The sequence below is a fragment of the Ciconia boyciana genome, chromosome 10, assembly GCF_034638445.1.
Source record: "Ciconia boyciana chromosome 10, ASM3463844v1, whole genome shotgun sequence".
Taxonomy (NCBI): Eukaryota; Metazoa; Chordata; class Aves; order Ciconiiformes; family Ciconiidae; genus Ciconia; species Ciconia boyciana.
Window position 1 is genome coordinate 2996375 of NC_132943.1, and position 19186 is coordinate 3015560.

Sequence of the window (19186 nt, forward strand, 5' to 3'; positions counted from 1 at the left end):
ATTTATGTTCTTTCAGCTGGTTGCAAAGGTTACAGCTAAGCAGACTAACCGCTTCCACCTGGCAGCCGGACCCAAGGGAGCATATATGCTACAAATTCTCTTCCAAATCATGCACCACGGCCTTCCTAGAGTAACTCATCACCTAGTGCTGTCACTGGGCTTCGAAACTGTGATGTGATGTAATACAGCCATGTTAGCCGCACTGACAAGTTCACTAACATTGTAGAAAAGAGACAGAACTTTCCACCGCTTTCCCCTTCTAACACCAGCTGAAAACATGCATTTGAATGTTTCAAGTTTCAGCTGTTTAAGCTAAAAAATTCTGACTGTAAAAACTCTGTTCCCATTCATTTTTCCCCTCAAGCTTTTGTAATCAGTGCAGCTTTGCATGCTGAACTTCAGACTTTCTTTTTTCAGTTTTCTAGTGCCACAGAACCACTGACACAGCTGATTTTCAGGAGGGAATCTGAAAATAGTTTTCCTTACTTGACACTCCTTACTGGAAAAGCCAAGAGAATGCCAATTTTTATCTAATCCAAAGGCATGAGAACTCTTATAAGATAAAATGCAGCAGAAGGCAGGCTGCATAGTTATTTCATGCCCTCAGTTCACCAAAACCTGTTGAAATCAATGGAAGTCAATTCAGATAACATACAGATTCTTTTATATTTAACAAGGATGTGGTCTGCTTCGTCTTTGGTGTCTGAAATCTTTCATGTTAAAAATAACATAACTGACCTTCTCAACTGTTAGGCAATTAGTGGATAATACTTTACTGCAGTGAATAATACATTGGTGGGATATCCTTGATTTATTAAGAATAAACTTTTACCTAGCATCCCAAGGATGAGAGAAGGCAGCAGTTCTAGCTTTTTGTCATGGAACAAAAACTCCGTTGTATCTTGCTTAAGAGTATGGCCTTCGTGGACAAATACAGTCTTGCTTTGTGTACTGTGCAGCCAAGCTATGTTAAGCGGAGACATGACCGGAGTACTTAACTCCCAGTCTGCCTTGCCCAAGGGCTGACGGGGACAGAGCCGCAGCACTGCAAGCACCGGTGCAGGTTGCATTGCCTGCCTGGGCACCCTACTCGGAACTCAGAAACCAAGGCCCACGCAGGCACTAGCAATGCCCCAGAAAGCTCAGGTGTTTCTTTAGAAGTTGTTATTACATCCTGACACACAGCAGCACAAATAGGAAAGCAGGAAGAAGGGGGCGGTCATGCTTCTGTTGCAGAAATTTGATTTCTATTGTTAAATACTGGAGAGTATATCTTGGCACATCCTCTTCAGCTCAGCAGGAAAAACAGGTACCGAAATGCAAACCTCAAAACCAATCTGCTGCTTTTATACAAAGAGTAGTGCTTACTGTGTGGCCACTTTCTCTGTGATGGTGGCAGCCTACAAAATGGCATTCTTCTCCCGTAGCACATTTTTTGGTGACTGATGTACTCTTCCCATGGTCTGTGAAGAGGTGAACTGTCAAACAGTACTGAGTACCTGCAAAATAAATTTTAAAATGTTTATTTGCATAAAGCATGCGCTCTTTTACAGGCTTTAAAAGCTTCACACAATTTAGCAAAATATTCCCATAAAAATGACTTATTTGGGCTGTATAAAGCCGTTTTTCAACTTGATCAAAATACCATTTAGCAAGAAATTACTTAGTGATGAAATCTTAGAGCTTAACTGACCCTTCAAACCTCTAGAAAGGCTGCTATCATTTAAACTATTTATTAGCACAATAATCTACACGTTTATCTTCCACTCTCTACTCTTTTCTGCAGCACATTCTTGCTTTCCTTGTTTCAGACCTGTTTCCTCATTCCTCTAGTTCATTTCTTCCCCTTTCCCACTGTTACTGTGAATATCACTGCAAAGAAAAATGAGGAAACATATTTCTGTTCTTTTCTATGTATCTATCATTCTCTCATACAAGTGTGATCCCTAGTCATTCAGGTCTTGCTGCTCGCAAGCAAGCCTATAGCCTGGAGAGCCCATTATATCTTGGGATGGTATCCAAAAGGAAGGGGATAAGGCTACAAAGGCAATGCTTAAGTTTTTTGAAACAAGATCTTTAAAATTAATTCCTAGGAACCACATAGCTATATATATGTACACACACACACACACAATTAATTAATATATTACTGATACGTTAATAATGCATCAACTGCTGTATTAATAATGTATTGTTATACATTATAGAAAATTTTTTATGCATATATAGATAGATATAAAAAATTTTTCACTGGTTTATAGATATAAATAAATTCTCACTGCACTCTGAAATGGTCAAAATATTCACCTCAGCAGAAGTTGTATGACTCAGTATTACTAATAACGCAACTGAGGGCACCACTGTGTTGGCATGTTAATCCTATTCAGTTAGACTGCTACAAGATGGCTGAGTCAGGGAGAAGCAAATGTAACTATCATAAAGAATCTCCTTAGTACAGACGCACTTACTTTCAGGACACCATCTGTCTTCAGCCCATCTGTTGCAGTTGTAATTGTCCACTGCGTTATCACAGGTAAAGCACTTAAAACTGTTTGGAAATGGAGTGGCTTTAAAAATATTAAAATATAGTAAGTTTGCAAACATTAAGAAGAAAAATATTCAAAATAATACTGTAAGTGCTTGTACACTCATACTTACAAAAACATATTACGTACATTTACATATTTTCAATGCTACATCACTGTTAGACAAATAACAGTGAAACAAGTTTCGTAGAAAGCTTTTACATTTTCAGCTGGTTTTGCTGTGCCTGAACTTTAAAACATCTCCTCCGGTTTTCATTCTCTCACAAGCCAAAATACCATTTAAGCAGTGGTGGGAAAAACAGGAAAGAGAGAACTTCTTATATCTATGCACATGATAGTACATCCGCATGTATGTCTGTACAGATACACAAACACCATCTACATTCAAATGGCTTTTGATTCCTTTGATGAAAAAAATGCACCTTCAAAAACAGCTTCAGATCTTGATCTCCAACTCTGAAGAAGTCTGAACCCTTTGACAAAGGGATCAAGAGGACTATTTTAAAATCTTATTTACATTATATAAATATATGGATTATTTTAATAAGTTCCCTAGATGCACATATATTCCTATTATACCTAGCTGTCTTGGCTGTTTTAATGATACGTATCATGAAAATCTTCTCCCCTTAAATGAAGGGATAGAACACTTCTGATGCTAGATAAGAGGCAAAAAAATGATGCTATTAGTGACAACTGGCTTCACAGGTCTCACAAGGTTTTTAATTACCTTCAGTTTGAATTAATTGCATACAGCACACCTATTCTTTCCCTTACAAAACCCCAACAAGATAAAAGACAGAAACATCTGTTCTGTATTATTTATGAGAAATCCACTGCATAATTTGCTCTGTAGGAAGACATTTCAGAGACAGAAAAATATAATAAAAGCACTTAAAATGTGAAAACTATTGCCCTCATGCACTCTTTAATTTAGCAATACATGCAATTGTTTGTTTTCATTTAGTCAACTTATAAAATCTTAGAAATAAATAATATACTGCTGTAGGTTGAAAGCAAAAGTTTTATTTTAAACTTTTTATCCTTCATCTTTGAAGAAGACAAACACCTAAAAAAACAAAGGATTGAAAGAATATGGCAATTAACTAAAATGTTAAGCTACAATTACATACACAAAAAAAGCATAACTGTCTACTTACGGTCTAGTGGAGGTCTCACATTGTAAAAGTTGATGTTCTCAGCTGAAACCCATTTTCCTGAAAGGATGAGGAATGGAAGAAAGGCTCCGGCCAGCATGTGATAGAATAACAACATGCTGAGTATTATTGTACATGAAAAGCAAAACTCTTAGGCCTAGGAAAGAAAGGGAATACATTATTTAGGGGGAATCATAAAGAACTGAGCATGTAGAACAATAAATTTCCTATTAACTACTTCTGAAACCTTGAAAATTCAGTCCGTAGATGCATACTGTGAAGATGGCTAATGCAAGCAAGCGTGCAATGATGAGCAATGCAAAGCTGAGCAGTTACTGCCTTCTGCTGGCCAGGATCCTGTGCAGAGCACTGAAATTTCCACAAACTTAAAGAAGTTAACATTATTTCTTTAATCTATTTGTCCTTCTAAGCAATGTCAATCTTACAGATTCCTTGTAAGCGTTCCTAAAAATCAACATCAAAACTGAGCTCCTTTCTATCCTCCTTGAAACAGACAGGATTACACCACCATTAAAGAAAGCAAAATGCAGACTAATGTCATTTTTAACATCGACAGCCTAGAACCCAGGACCAGTTCCTTATCTGATATAGATCAATATATGTCTATTGACTTCAGATAAGCTACATCATCTGAATGTAAGTGCACTTATCAGTGGCACAGCATTAAAGATCATGAGTGTAAATTAGACGCATTTCTTTTTAAAGCGCATACCAAGGAAATGCTAAGGAAGATGCCTGGTGATGTTACACAAGTTTTGGAGAATTACAAAGCAGAACATTCAGAGAGATGAGATACATGTTTTGGGTGTGTTTTGCACATTTATTTGAGGCCCCCTAGGTCCTTTGGTAAGGCCTTATAGAGAAGAAGAACTAATCAATGAACATTTTGGTCAGTTTGATATTTAGATGTACACACATACGTACACACAGGTATGTATGGCAAATTGCAGTGACACCGGAAACCTAGTTCAGATATTAAAAAGTAGAACCAGATTAAATGGCACTCTGCCCATGCAAATTCCCAGCAGGAGAAACAAGCTTGAGTGGAGGCTCCCGCCAAACCAGAGACGTTGCTTTGAGCTGCCAAGTGCATTCATTCAGAAATCTCTCTGCACATCCCTGCACAGGCCTATGGAGATGTACACCACGTCTGCACAGGAAGCTCTGAACGAATCCAAGCACTGAACTGAAAATGCTACTCAAGACCACGGCAAGTCAAAGGATTTCCTTCGTTCTCCTGTTGTGTTTTTTATTTTTCCCGATTGACACAGGCAGGAATTATTTGAAAGATGGTTTTGCCAACAAACCACTCAACAGAAAGTTTAACTTTATGCATTGCGAGTTTAGCCATCCTGCTTAAGATTTGTTTCTTAAATCATGGCTTTATGAATATATTTCAGTAGGTACTGAGAAAGCCACAGCATACCTCTACTTCCAGTGCACCTCCAAGACTATTTTCTGTGGATGGTCCAGATTTCTTCTGACTATAGTCCAGGATCTAAAGAAGGATTAAGCAGAAGAATCTGTGGAAAACAAACAGCAACTGATCATCATAATTCTGTCCTGAAGGAACTAATTAGCTGAAACACTGTATGTCCTTATTTAGATTAAAAATTAAGATAGAAACCTAGAAGTGTGGTGGTTTTTATAACAAAATATCCAAAGAAGCACCTGAACTACACAGTACGGCTCTGCCTTATTGAGTGCTATCCTATTGCAGAAATACAGATTCCCTCCTTCCTGTGATACCCCAATGCCATAAAAGACAAATGAAAGACAAAAAGTGAAGCAATGAGACTACTCAGGCCTTCCATGAGGATGAGTTTACTTCTCTTGCAAGGGAAAACCATTATTCAGGCAATGTCCTGGGCGGGACCAGACTATACCGGATGAATATATATTTCACTTTCTAGAAGATATCCAAACTTTCAGCACCTGCTATGACCAAAATAGAAGCACTAATTAGCAGCAAGGTAACCTAAAAGAGCAAAGATGATCATCAGCCTCCAGATTAGAGGTTATTAGCAAACTATGAAGTAAACGGGTCCCCCACAGTTCATTCCTTACTGAAACAGAAACACAAAAATGTTGGCCAAATCCCTACCACCACTGCAAAATCCAAAATAAATCTAAAACATAGTTACAGTTCTCTCCAGTTAAGCACACGATATTTGCACAGTGATATTCTGCAGCATTAAAGACGGGCTGTTTACAGCCCACTTGACTTGCCTCACTGACACATACTCGAGGTGCACATTTCAAATGCACGCTTAGTTTCAGTGGGGTTTTTTAAATTTGTTGAGAGACAAACCTGTGCATCATGACTAGATGGTTGTCTGCTGACGAGTCAACCCACATCATGTTCTGCCACTGAGCTGTTGCCTCCAAAGTCTGTTTCATGACCCTTTAATATTTTCCAAGACAGATCAGCAGAATGTGGCATTAGCCAGGATAGGAGAAAGGGGAAAGAGGAGACAGTGCTACTACTACAATTCATGAGTGATCCAACGTACTACCCAACTTAATTTCTCCTTCCTCTAGCATTCTTAGCTCTACCAGTTTATGTTGGAGACAACACCTCTCCCTCAAGTTCCTTTTGTTTTACACAGTTCATTTTAAGTTAATGCTTAAAAGCTCCGTCCTTTGCCATCTGTATCTAAGATTCTTCAAATCAATTTTTGCTCACAAAATAACCTTTTATCTCAGTGTCAAGAGGTGACAGAATTTCTATTCCAGCTGACAAATTTCTTCTTTTCTTCATAGACAATAATTCCCCATATTATCCCACCCCACTCTCTGCTTCAAGGTATTTTGGATCAGGTTTCAATAATCTAGCCGAGAGAAGGAAGCACCAGAGTGCACCAAACCCCTTCATTAATACCATAACCGTTATTCTGAATGAGTCGAAGAGTTAAAGTCAATGTAATCACAAAATGTCATAGGTACTGGAAAGAAAATACATGAGCATAATTTCTATAAAATTATACTTTCCATGAAAATAGCCAATCTGAGAAAAAGTAACAGCTAAAGATGCGCAAAGGCTAATTTAAGAGATCTTCGTTTCCCACACAGAGGAGAATTCTTACATGGTGATTTAGAAACAAAAATACCCCCAAAGTGCAGAATATGAAAAGCAATTATGCACAATTGAATTAGCCAGCTCTTCAGTAATGTCCCCTTTTTCTGATGAAGATGACGCATCCCTCCTGTCGCTCAATTTGCAGGTTGTCCTCTCCTTTCCCATAGGTATCTCCTGTCACCCGTTACCGGAGCCCAAACACGGAACGACGAGATGTTTGGTCTGACTCGGTACAGCCCCTCATTCTTAGATTCATCCCATTTATCCCCCCACTCTGCAGGAGATTAAAGCTACTTTTAACAGCAAGGTGGGGTTTTACTGTGCTGAGCCGTGTTGCCCTACCTCCTCCTGCTCAGCCTTTCCACCCGGAGGAGGAGAGAGGCAAGGGGCTGGCACAGCCAGCGACGCTGCACTGAAGCCTGTTACCTGTGCCAGGACGAGCTGGTCCCCAAGCCCTGGGAGGGAGTGCCACAGTCAGCTTTCGGTACCATCTCCATCCCTGTATCCTTTGCTAGGACACCATAAAGTGCCTTTACATGCAGAATAAGTACCAGCTCAAAATCAGAACTGCTAGATATTTCATTTTAATAAAATAATTTTTAAAAGTGCAGGAACTGATACCAATGTGTGGAGTTAAAAAGACAGTAACTCAAATACAAGTAGGTACCAATTTTCACACGTTCCTGATCCTAATTACCTTGCTCTTGTGTCCCCGGACAAGCAGGGATCCCCTTTTCCCCGACTCCAGCAGGGCAGTATCAGGCCCTTAATGCACACAGGCTGCTTGAGCATTTTTGGTAAGAGTGTAAGAATCTTTTTTGTGCCTCTAGAGCCAACATCCTTCTTCACGGATCCCTTGCAAAATAGCTCTGTTTACGCCCCTTGAATATCACAAGCAAGTTACTTTTAAATTGGCAAGCCAGTTTTTAATGAAGTAGCAAATTTCAGTGTATTTTGGGCAGCTCGATAGCATTTAATTCTTTCCATTTTAGTCTGTAGGAAGAGAGGGTATTGAATCATTTCAATGCATAACAGTTGCAAAATTTGTCTCCTTAACATATATTTTCTGCAGTTTCTGCTAGGTTGAAGGAAAATTTGCCTTTATGGGGAGCCTGGTCTGTAACTTGAGCTGATGCACCTGGATAGCAAATAAAAGGCACAATTACACTTGTGCCAGCTTTCTACAAATTCAAGCCCTCTCCTGCTCCCCTCCCCCAAGTTCCTATTGCTTTCCCCAGAGAAGCTCATGCCAAATGGAAAATTTTAGAGAATATACATACAAAAAAGCTAGTCTTCAGTTGGTGTAAAGCACAGTAAATTGACCTCACAATTTGCTGTAGTCAAAGGTGTCCTTGTTTGCTAACCAGGCCAATAAATAATGGATGTCGTTTGAGATAGCCTTAGTTACACAGCTGCACCAGAAGTCATTCTGAAATAAAATAGGAAAATATTGGCAAAAAAATGGCTTTCATATCTTATCCAAAATCTTTAAAATGCTTATTTTCTTCATAGTCTCTTATCTCTGTTGTGCTTTCACATAATATTATCTAGCAGCATGAGTAAACGTTTCATTACGCTCAATTAGGAACCCTCATTAATGAAGGAAAAAACTGTCACAATAGAGAAGATTAACTTATATAAACAAGAGCAAACATGGAGACATAGCTTTCCAGGGGTGAGGGAAGAAGACCCAAGAGGGAAGGGCTGTTAATATACGCTCTGGGAAGAACTTGTAACTGAAGCACACTTCACAAAAACAATGAGGAATACAATGGCTGAAATAATTAATATATTCCAGAAGGTTTTAAGGTTTATCTTGCAGTGTGTAATAGAATAGTAGGAAGCAGTGTGCTTGATTTCTGATTTTAATAAAATTCAAGTCTGTCTACATTGTTTTTCCTGGCAGACTCTGGAGGATTAGCAGATTTAACATCAGATATGGAATGCAAATGAAACTTCCTCCTGTCATTTAGTAAGCAATTTTCAGGTGCTATTGGATAATTGCAAATGCTTATGTTAAGCTTGTTAAATACCACTTCAGGACATAAGAGTTAGAAATACATAGGTAGAAAGGTATGTATGTTAAGGGCTGAAAAAGTTAAAACCAACACCTGACATCATCAGGTGTTCCCTGCAACCAATCAGAAAGGCCAAAACTGACGCTTCAACTTATCTAAAGGGACAAAAATAGCTCCTTGGCTTCCCCCTTTCTTAGACAAATACTCCCAGTCTCATGTTTTCCTCTGGAGACCATTTAATTTGATCTGTAAGCCACCATTTACCCTACTTCAAAACTCAGAGAGTGAAAAAATGGATGGAATGAATAAGAGAAAACCTTCATTTTCTTTGGGAAATAGGCAGAGCACATTTAAAATAAAAAGGGGCGAAAATATTTTGAAGCATAAAAAATGAAACCAAAACAAAATACTATTACGGATCTGCAAATTAGAACTATTTGTTATACAAGTTCTACCTTTTCTTACCTACGGAGTTGAAGTTTCCATTTCCTGATTTTTTTCCTTACAGCATGCTATCAGTATAGAATAACACAGGAAAACAGATTTTACATTACACTGACGAACATCTGCAACGAGTAACACTGACAGAAGAGAATTTAAGTTATCAACATTATTTCTAAACACAACACATTTCTTTATCTTCACCCACAGCACACTTAACCATGCCTGGAATTAAATTTGGTCTTAATTACAAGAAATTACAGAGTTCTTTATCTAAGATCTTTTACAAGTAAAACACACACAGATCTGGTAGTGACAACATCATTTAGCTTGGGGTATAATGCTGGCATGGGAAGCTGTGACGCAAACCGATTGCGAGACACGGAGGTGTCTGACTACACAATACATACAACTGCAAAGATTTTGAAAAAGTTAATGGATGATTAATGTTGGAGATCTGAGCAGTACCGTTGAAGTGAAGTACTTGGAAGGATAAAGCATGTATTTGTTTTTAAGCTTATTCATACAAAAGAGAAGATCCATGGAATGAAAATTGCACTACATGAGATTACATCTCATTCCTTTTCTAGCCGAAACTGCTCAGCAATATGTAGTCTTGAGCACTGACATTGATCTTGAAATTCAGTATCCCTGATCATCTTTGGGAAATAATTTATTCTATCTAAAAATCCATTAATGAGAGATAAATCTCCTATTCCCTTGTGCAAGTATATAATTTCCTCAAAGAACTGCACTTCGTCAAAGCTATGGATGACCAGAAGTTTTACACTTCAGCTTGTAACAGCTTCTATATATCACATATGCAACTGTTTGAAATCTCTCTCTCCCACCTGTGCAAGACTGGAAATAGGAACTTAATATTACTCTAGAGAAAAGAGATTATAGGAATAAGCAGCGTTTTTTCTTTCCTTGAGCTCATCAGAGCACTTCTGTAAAGATTAGTTTAACGATACTAATTTTACAGAATATTTTCTTAAATACCCCAATGGATCAGACGCTTATTAACTAGTTAGGCCTCCCTACAAATGGTGGGATAGAAGTTAAGCAGCCTGCCTCTCTGCACAGAAGCTACTGGGACCCCAGTTCACGTTAGCCAGAGATCCCAGTGAACACCCAACCAGCTGAAGGTAGAAGACAAAATTCTGATTTTCAGTATCCTTCTACAAGTTTAGCTCCAGACCACAGTCAATATTTAAAAGACTTCTTTATTCCTGCCAAGCTAAAGTTACTCATATTCAGCAAGACTACAGGGTAATACTACGGCATGTTGCACAAGAACCAAGTTCTTCAAGACCTATTTCAGAACACGAGAGAGGTGGGACACCACCACCACTGCTCCAATGAAATCAAGAAATAGCTGCATATTTTTATATAACATCCACTAATTATTATTAAATGGAAAATGCAGGTCTTCAGCCAGCTAAGTTCAGCCTCAGAAATATCCCTGGGGTTTAATGCCTGTTTTTCCAAGTTAAATCCTATTTCAAACACAAACTATGCCCAATATACACAGTTACGTATGCCATAAAGTTACCTATACCATTCTAGATGATAAAACATAAGACATTCTAGACAACAGAAATGAGAACCTACATGATTTCCACTTGTGAAATAAATACTACATTCCCTTTCAAATTAAAATGTCAAATCAAGATTTGCACAGAAAAGATTTGCTAGGAGAAAAGAGAGTTTGCATGCAGTCCTACTTCAAATCTTAAATTCACCAAAATCTGAACCTGGAGTGGCCCTGGGGGGATCAGACAAATTAGAAGGTATGACAGTTTCTGCATCACAAAGAACATTTTTCAGAAGCTTCATATTCAGTTGTATTTCAAAACTAAGATTTAAGCTACGCACCAGCTGAGTTCATAAACCTGAAAAGCGTGCTCTTTTCCCCGACACTGATGTCTGGAGTGAATTCACTGACATCAGCCTTCACTTCTTTACTCCTGGTTATTATCTCACTACCTCGGGGGTTTGGTTGGGTTTTTTTTCCGAGCTGTTTGGAAAGAATAAAGGGTGCAAAAAAATTCATCCCCGTGTCCTTTCCCCCAGCCTTAGGTGCAACCCGAGTCCTTTCCCAAGTCGCAAAGGGTTCAGTATCGCATACGTGCCAACACAAACTCAAATTCTGAACTGAAAGAATATGAAGAAAAGGTAAAGTAACTTTGCCTAGTTTTACTGTACCAAGTGTCAGGGTCCAAGCTCTCCTGGCAAAATGTCCTTGGTTCACTTAAACCACAGCTACTGTGTTTTCTACAATAACACAACACTAGAGGGACTATCTTGCCTTCACTTTCCCAGTAATAAGAAAATGGTCAGCAATGCCCTTCCACCACCAGTTTATGCCAGTTTAAGACAGTAGCACAAACTAATCTGCACCGCAGTTGAAAAAAACCACACGGAGCCAACCACTGGTTTATATTGGCAGGGTTTAATGTGTGAAATGTATAGCGCTGGTGCTTGGCTGATACTATCTTTGCCTCATGTTTATATCAGCTTTTTGTTACTACGCAATCCTTGAAATCATAAACAATATAATCTCCTTGAATGCACCAGGAATGACTGCAAATGCCTCTGGAGAGATACCAGCAGTTCCCAGTTCTGCTGTACTAAGTCCAGGAATCCGCAACAACAAACTCCTGCTATTGAAGGCCTTAAGTGTAAAAATCAGTTGTGAAGAACAAGCAGCCTGTCTTCATATTGAACTCACTGAGAAGAAGCACCTGAATCCTTTCAAGAGCTAGTAAGTCCCATTTCTAAGAAACACACATATGCGAATTAATCTCCTTATTGAAAATGTAACTTTAAAAGCAGAAATCTTTTGCAGGTTGTATTTTCATGGCCTACATGATGGTTTTGTTTATTAAAAGGACTGATTTGCATTGCAAATGTGCTGGAGGCAGGGAAAGAGTGACATTCTGATTACTGGCAAGTCAATCCAGAATCTACTACAGGAGGAACTATCCAATTGACATAAAAAGTACCTCCCTTAGAATCGCATTGCCTGCAGAGCTGCGCTGCGGCTCAGTGTCACACATCACATATAACATTACCAGCAGTGTAACATAACTCGTTTTGAACAGAAAATTTATCATAGTGTCACTGATTACACTGCTGAAAAATGTTTTGTGCACAAAGTCCCCCCTCTTCCACATTACTCTTCCAAATTTCTAACGCACGTACTTTCAGTCACTGATCAAGTATTTGAGTAATTCCCATTACTCTGCCTTGCCCTACACGAGCTGACATAACATCTCAAGCAAACAGTCTTGCAGATGTAGTTCTCAGTAGACGAACCCAAATTGTGCATTTCCCCCCCCGTTTTCTCTTTGAAATCTCAGACTACTCCACTCTGAAGCAATGGCTACTTCAAACACGGCTTCCTAAATTACAGATGAAGATTCTTCTACCAGAGATACAACCACTAATGGAGAAGAGATGACAAAAATCCCATTTCCAAGCCAGGGTTCTCTCTTTGCAGTACTCTGGTTCCTACAACCCCTTCTAGCTGAACTTTTCACTCCTATTATTTGCCACCAAAGGGTGAGCCGAGAAGCTGGCACCGATGAGAGTGCTTTTGATGATGTCTTTTAGGAAAATCTTAATATACATGACAGAATATATCTACACACATATTTTACAGCATTGTCTTCTTAAGGAAAGATTTACTTGGAACGTATGTCCAGAAGTACGTGAACTCTGCAAAAGCAAGAATGAAAGGGGGTAAGGAAAAAAAGGCTTTATTTTTCTAACAGAAAAAAAAGAGTACTAACAAAGTCTGTTTCAATTCCTTAACAGTTACAAACACAAAAAGGCTTAAGAGTAATTTGTTTGTTTTGAAATGCTTTAAATGAACTAGGCTTAATAAATTGCTGACCCATCCAATCTGACCTAGCGTAAAATGGCATTTACTTCCCATCAACGCTCTAATCCAGAGCTGAAAACAGCAAAAAGCAAATCTCAATTTTTCCTAGCTGAGAACTACTGCCCACAAGCAGTATTTGGCACGGTTTGTTATTTCAACAGCCTCGGCCAGCCTTCTGTTGCATTCTGAGAGAAAAGTGATTTGCCCTCATTGCGAGGGGAGGGACAATACAAACATGAAACGCTCTCTTTCACAGGTTCACAAAAGCTGCCTTGACATGTATGCCATATCTTCAACTCCAAAACCCAAACCCTGCACTGTTTTCTTCCTCTAAGGCTCACATTTCTGGCGCAGACGCACATAGCTTCCATGTCTACAGACACCACTTGGTATTAAGCATTAATAATAAAATATAATAATAGTTAATTAAAATGATTTGAAAAGAATTAATTTCATACAGTTTCTCTCATTCCCCTTCACCATAAACATCCATGCTCCAGAACTGGAATCACATCACTGTGCATAGCAGCTGAAAGGAAATCACACTTCCATCATCTTGCAGTTACTTGTTTCATTTGCTAGAGGCTGAGTCTTCAGTATTATAGTAGCTAGGGGAACATTCCCAGGATTCAGAAAAAAAACCAAACATCCATCATTTCTGGTCTTTTCATCATTGTCCAGGACAGATATATAGTATTTCATAGCATTTTTTCATAATTTTTTTCACTACTATCTTTTTTTTTAAAAAGCTTGAATAGAAACAGTGCGGAAGACATGGAGCCAACCATTTCCAGTGCCAGCCAGTTGTGTTGGGACCGCATCAAACTAGTCCCGTCACTTCTTGCAGCTTTAGCTCCCACTTATCTCCCTGGCAGCTGCTGCAGTAGTTCAATAATAGCACTGGTTATCTTCCAAATCTTAACTATTCGGAATGGTCCCATCCTCACCTTAACAGCATATTGAATACTGGAAGGAAACAGGTAAAAGTCTGTTGCACAAAAAAATCCACTCCCAGTGCCTGTTTTATTGCCACCCAAGGGACAGGGGTACCTCTTCTCCTCATCTCTTCACGCTGCAAAAGATGCTGTGACTGTGGGTGTGAGTCATGGTCTTTGTTCTAAAGAAAGCAACCAAGCATCGTGGTTTTGTCTAGAACAAATGTTCCCTTCCCCTGACACTTTCTCAGCTGGGGTTTTTGGTTTTTTTTCCTTATCTCTTTAGCGTGATGCTATCAAGGCAGTGAAATTTTCTCACGTGCTAGAGGAGGTCCGTAAGAGTTTTATAATTAAAGTGACAGAACTGCTTCTATTCAGTACCATCCTAGCTCCTCCTGATACTCTCCAAGGACAGCGAGGCTATTTACCCTTCAGATATGTCCTTCCCACCTTCACGTCTCTGAAGTCCTCTCTGAGAAGAAATCATCTTTAGCTTCTGGGTATTCCCGCTGAGCAGAGATTTGCTTGTATTCTCAAAGCCTAATACTTGATAAAGCTTCATGCCTTACTCCTTTCAGTCAAGTCAATGGAATAACAAAACAAAACATGGGAAGTAATTTATAATTGGAACTAAGACAGTTTTTATTCACTTAGAAGAGCAACAGAAAGAGACAAAGTGCACACTCTACCTCTGCACTTACCTGCCCAAAAGACAATGACACGTTCTTCAACAAACTGGCAGAGGGTAACAAGTAACAATAAGAATGCCTCTGGGTGGGGAGATTTCCTTACTAGACATATTGCCTGCAATGTGCAGGATTTAATTTGACAAATTAAAGCTGGCAAATTTTCTGTTTCCTTCACTTCCTGTTCACAAATCAAGAGTAATGCTAAACAGAAAAGCACTACAAGTGTGTGTGGGGGGAAGTCCTACTTTACTAAAAACAATAAATCCCTGGCAGGTAAGGCAACCTTGAGTAAAAACATAAAAGTAAGTATTGTATTGTAGAAGTGAATGCCAATTTCTGCATCTGAAATATCGTCAGTTGTTTTGCAGCAGAATTTCTTCGGAGATTTATGAACTGGTATGAGTGGACTAAGCTCAAACTCAAGAGCCAAATGCTTTATCTGCCCCCCTTTTTTTTTTTTTTAAATTTCAGATCCTCCCATGCATTTCCCCACAGCCTGGTAACTCTCCCTTTCAGAGAGTAGCAGGCACCCCGTGCTGCACCCATTTGCAGCAAACTAACTTTGACTATTGCTAAAGTTTACCAGCTACAACACATATAAAATACTATGTGCAAACCATGCAATATTTGCACGCTGCATTTCAAAAGAGGGTGCGCAACTCAACATAAAGGGTGAATAAATAGTTTATTGTAGCTGTTTCTCTTTACTGTGCTTTGCATACACTATAGGCCAGTTCCAAGAACTATCAGATGCCATTTGAGTAAGCGATCCATATAAATGAACACCGATGAAAACTTGCCTTGCTACTATTCCCCTCTAAACAGAAAGCAATTCACTGGGGGAAAGAAGAACTCTTATTCCTTTTGTGTACGGGAGCTCACATTCTAACTCTTCACAATCAAAGGCACCATGTGCTTTTTCATAAGGTTACTCAGAGCCTTGCAGAAATCCTTTGTACAACCTTGGGTGTATTTGAGGTAGATAGGTCATTACCAAATTAGCGCCAGGATAAATTGGAAAGAAAGCCACAAGCAAAAAAAATCACCAGTAAGGAAGAAAAAAAAAAATCACCACTAAGGAAAAAAAAAATATCCCAAACACTAGTAATGGAAAAAAAGCCCACACACTATTAAGAAAAAAACCCAAACACTAGTAATGGAAAAAAATGCAAACACTAGTAAGAAAATAAACACTAGTAAGAAGAAAATAACACTAGTAAGACTGCAGTCTCTCATAACAAAAACGGTTGCATACCTTTATTTATTATTATTATTAGTCTCTTCAGGTCTACATTCTTTCACCAGGCTATACAGATTTCCCTCAGCACTTGCAAACATCATACGAAAAGAGCAAAAAGAAGTGTAAGGAAACACAGATGTTAGGCCATTGCATTTGGGAGGATTTGGAGGATTTCAGTTGATTTAATTATTGTCTCTTTGGACTGACAATACATAAGTATTTCAACGTGTCTTTCAATACTCTCCCTTAATGGATGACAGCAGGAGATTTTTCATGTGATTTTCTCGTGTTAGATAATACATTTTCAAAAGTTTTTTCTGTCAGGCTGCTTCTCTGTAAAGAAGGAAATGTTGTTTGTTTGGGAGATGGCTCTGAACTGTGTTATGAAGCAGGAGCTATGAAGCTCTCTTTTCTCCCAAAGTGCCGTTTCAGGAAAGAATACGCAAACATCTCAGCTTTCAGGGATAATTCCTCCTGTATATATTCACTCCCCTTCCTGACAATCGGCAATTCCGGGACTTCCTGGGGTAGAAACAGCGTACGTATCTTGGTGTTTAATTGCCTGTCCATGGCTTGGTTAATTGAACTGTCCATGGGTTATTACTGTCAGTTTTTGAACCCACCTAGAGTTTGGTAATCACAACATCCTACAGCAATAAATTGCAAAGTACAAACACGTACCTTTTGAAAAAGTACTTCCTTCGCTTTGTTTTAAACCAGCTGCCTGTTTCGTTTTACGGCATCTAGTCCTTGCCCTGTGACAAACCACGAATGGCCATTCTTGACTTCCTTTCCCCCCACTTGCCATGATTTAACTGTCGTTTGCCACATCCCTGATTCAGTTGTCCCTTTTTCTAAGATGAAAAATGTAAACCTTTTTCATAGAAGTTGAAGATCTTTGTTTATCTTTATTGTCCTCTGCACTTTTGTTTGGTTCATAGTATATATTCTGAAATCAAGGGGAAAGCAACCGCTAAACAAAGCGTGGGTACATATTACACCCGGGGGAGAGATACACACACACACATATACATACATAAGCCCTGTACTCCGACCTAATCAGACTTCATATCTAAACTGAAGGAAAAATTAAATTTTCATTACTGCTAACAGCATACTAAATTTCCTTTTGTTAACTATATTAATTTTCACAACCTAAGTCGTGCAATACACCAATTACCCCTAGGTTAGAAATACACCTTTTTAGAGGTTAAACGACTTTCAGAAATTGTCAGTTGAGAATAAGTCCTACTTGCACATCAAGCAATTCCTCAAAACATAATCTGTGAGCATCAACAGATGAATAAAGAGTTTCAGAGGGTAACTTGTAGCTTATTACTTTCACTCGGATACTTCTAACATGATGCATGGATTATGCAGAAGTTGACACAAACTGAAAATTAATTATCTACTTCAAGGATTTACAGCCGTGTATAAACAAAATAAGAACATAAATGAAAGATTTTCAAACTCAGATCTCCAATTCCAAGTGTCAGCCTGGAGCAAAATTTTATGTCTGAGCTACAGTATTAAATCCCCCAAACATGGAAAGGTTCAAAAAGAACATCCTTTCAGACTCTTAATTATTAGTGCACTGAAAACTAGAGGTTAGCAAAAAATCTTCACTGTGTGGTGACAGAAGGAGGGAAAACAGGGAAAAGAAATGCTGGATGGGCTGCATCAATAAACCTCACAAGACAATTAAATAAAAATATGGACAGAAGGGGCAGGACAAGTTAATTGGTGGAGAATCTAGAAAGTGAGCTGAATCAGCAAATTTTAGAGCTTTAAGTGTAAGCTGAAGAATTCTACAGAGCTAAATTACCCAGCAAGTGGAAAGATTTCCCTTCCATAATACCAGGCAAATATATAGGAAGCAATAAACTTTATTGCAGGAAAAAAGAAGTCCAGCAGTCTTTTGAAATAAGAGAACTTTCTTGCTGCAATTCTGTACTCTCGCTTACCCACCATGAATGGGCTTCAGTGACTGAAAACCAGCAGCAGGGGAGGGGGGGGGGGGGAAAAAAGACATCATTCCTGAACAGCTCTCAGCTGATGCTTTAATCATTTGTATTACCAGTATCAGGGGATGCTACATCAGCAAAACCTTCTCAGTGTTTTCAAGAAGTATCTTTATACATTACCAGAGAAACATTGCAATATCTACGAAGAAGTGGATGCAGCAGCAGAAGGGAACACAGCTTAGGAGAAAAGGGAAACGTCTCTCACAACCATTGTTGCCTGATGAACAGAAACAATCATAATGTGCAGCTGGTCACTGCCTCTGTCTGATGGAATAGAATTTCATCTTTTAAAAGAGTTATATTGATACATGCAGCTATATGTGCTACATAGTATTAAAAGGTAACTGAATGTACAACACTACATGGTATTTGCCTGTATGACAGGTATAAATGTGTAATTTAGCTATGCGATCTTAATAAAAATTAAATAGACCGCTTGACCATAGCAACGGATTAGAGTCTACGAAGTGTACTTGTGTTTGTTTAACAAAATAAATCAGGAGCTAAGATAAACCATTGAGTGGAAAGGTGCTGAGAGAGGTAAAAAAACACATTCTAGAAAAGACCACGTAGGTTAGCAGAAGAGAGAAAGACTAAAAGCTAAGTTCTTTGAATCAAGACAGAGCACACTGCAAAGAGACACTACTTTCCTCCTGCCCTGTCTCTCTCCCTCCATCCTCTCCCAACATCCTTGGTTGCTTAAGCCCTGGTCATCTAATTAAAGAAACAAGCAGGGTACTCATTTGGATAATTATTACGCTATCTACTCATTTGGATAATTATTATGCTATCTACTATTATGCTGTCTACAATATCTATGATATTGCCCATGCGTACTCCTTCAGTCAATAACCATTTACCCTAAGTGTGCTTAACCCTAGCCTTTTTTGTTAACGTTCTGTTAAAGTTTTTAAGGTGACAGAGCAGCACAAACATGCAGTTAGTAACATTACCGGCCCGCCGGCACACACAGTTTTCCAGCAGAGTTTGAGTGATTCCCCACCCTGCAGCAGAATAATACAGAACAGAAAAGGAGAGACCTATGTCCTCTGTCGCTGAACTCCTGCAAGCCAGAAAGAACAAGAGGTTGCATTAAGCTTTGGTGATAACTGCAGCCAGATTTCTCCAGCGCCGTAGTTTTTTTTTT

General features: G+C 38.8%; 1 protein-coding gene across 3 annotated transcripts in view; it reads right to left on the reverse strand.

Annotated features, from left to right (window-relative positions):
- LYPD6B (LY6/PLAUR domain containing 6B) overlaps window positions 1–19186 on the reverse strand; it is a 56343-nt gene that overhangs the window by 4279 nt on the left and 32878 nt on the right. For all 3 annotated transcript variants that reach the window (XM_072874314.1, XM_072874312.1, XM_072874313.1), the window contains exons 2-5: window positions 5151–5247; window positions 3707–3860; window positions 2469–2567; window positions 1369–1499 (exon numbers count right to left, since the gene is read on the reverse strand). In XM_072874314.1, the coding sequence (XP_072730415.1) occupies window positions 1369–1499; window positions 2469–2567; window positions 3707–3821 (345 nt within the window). In that variant the 5' untranslated portion in view covers window positions 3822–3860; window positions 5151–5247. The remainder of the gene's footprint in view (window positions 1–1368; window positions 1500–2468; window positions 2568–3706; window positions 3861–5150; window positions 5248–19186) is intronic.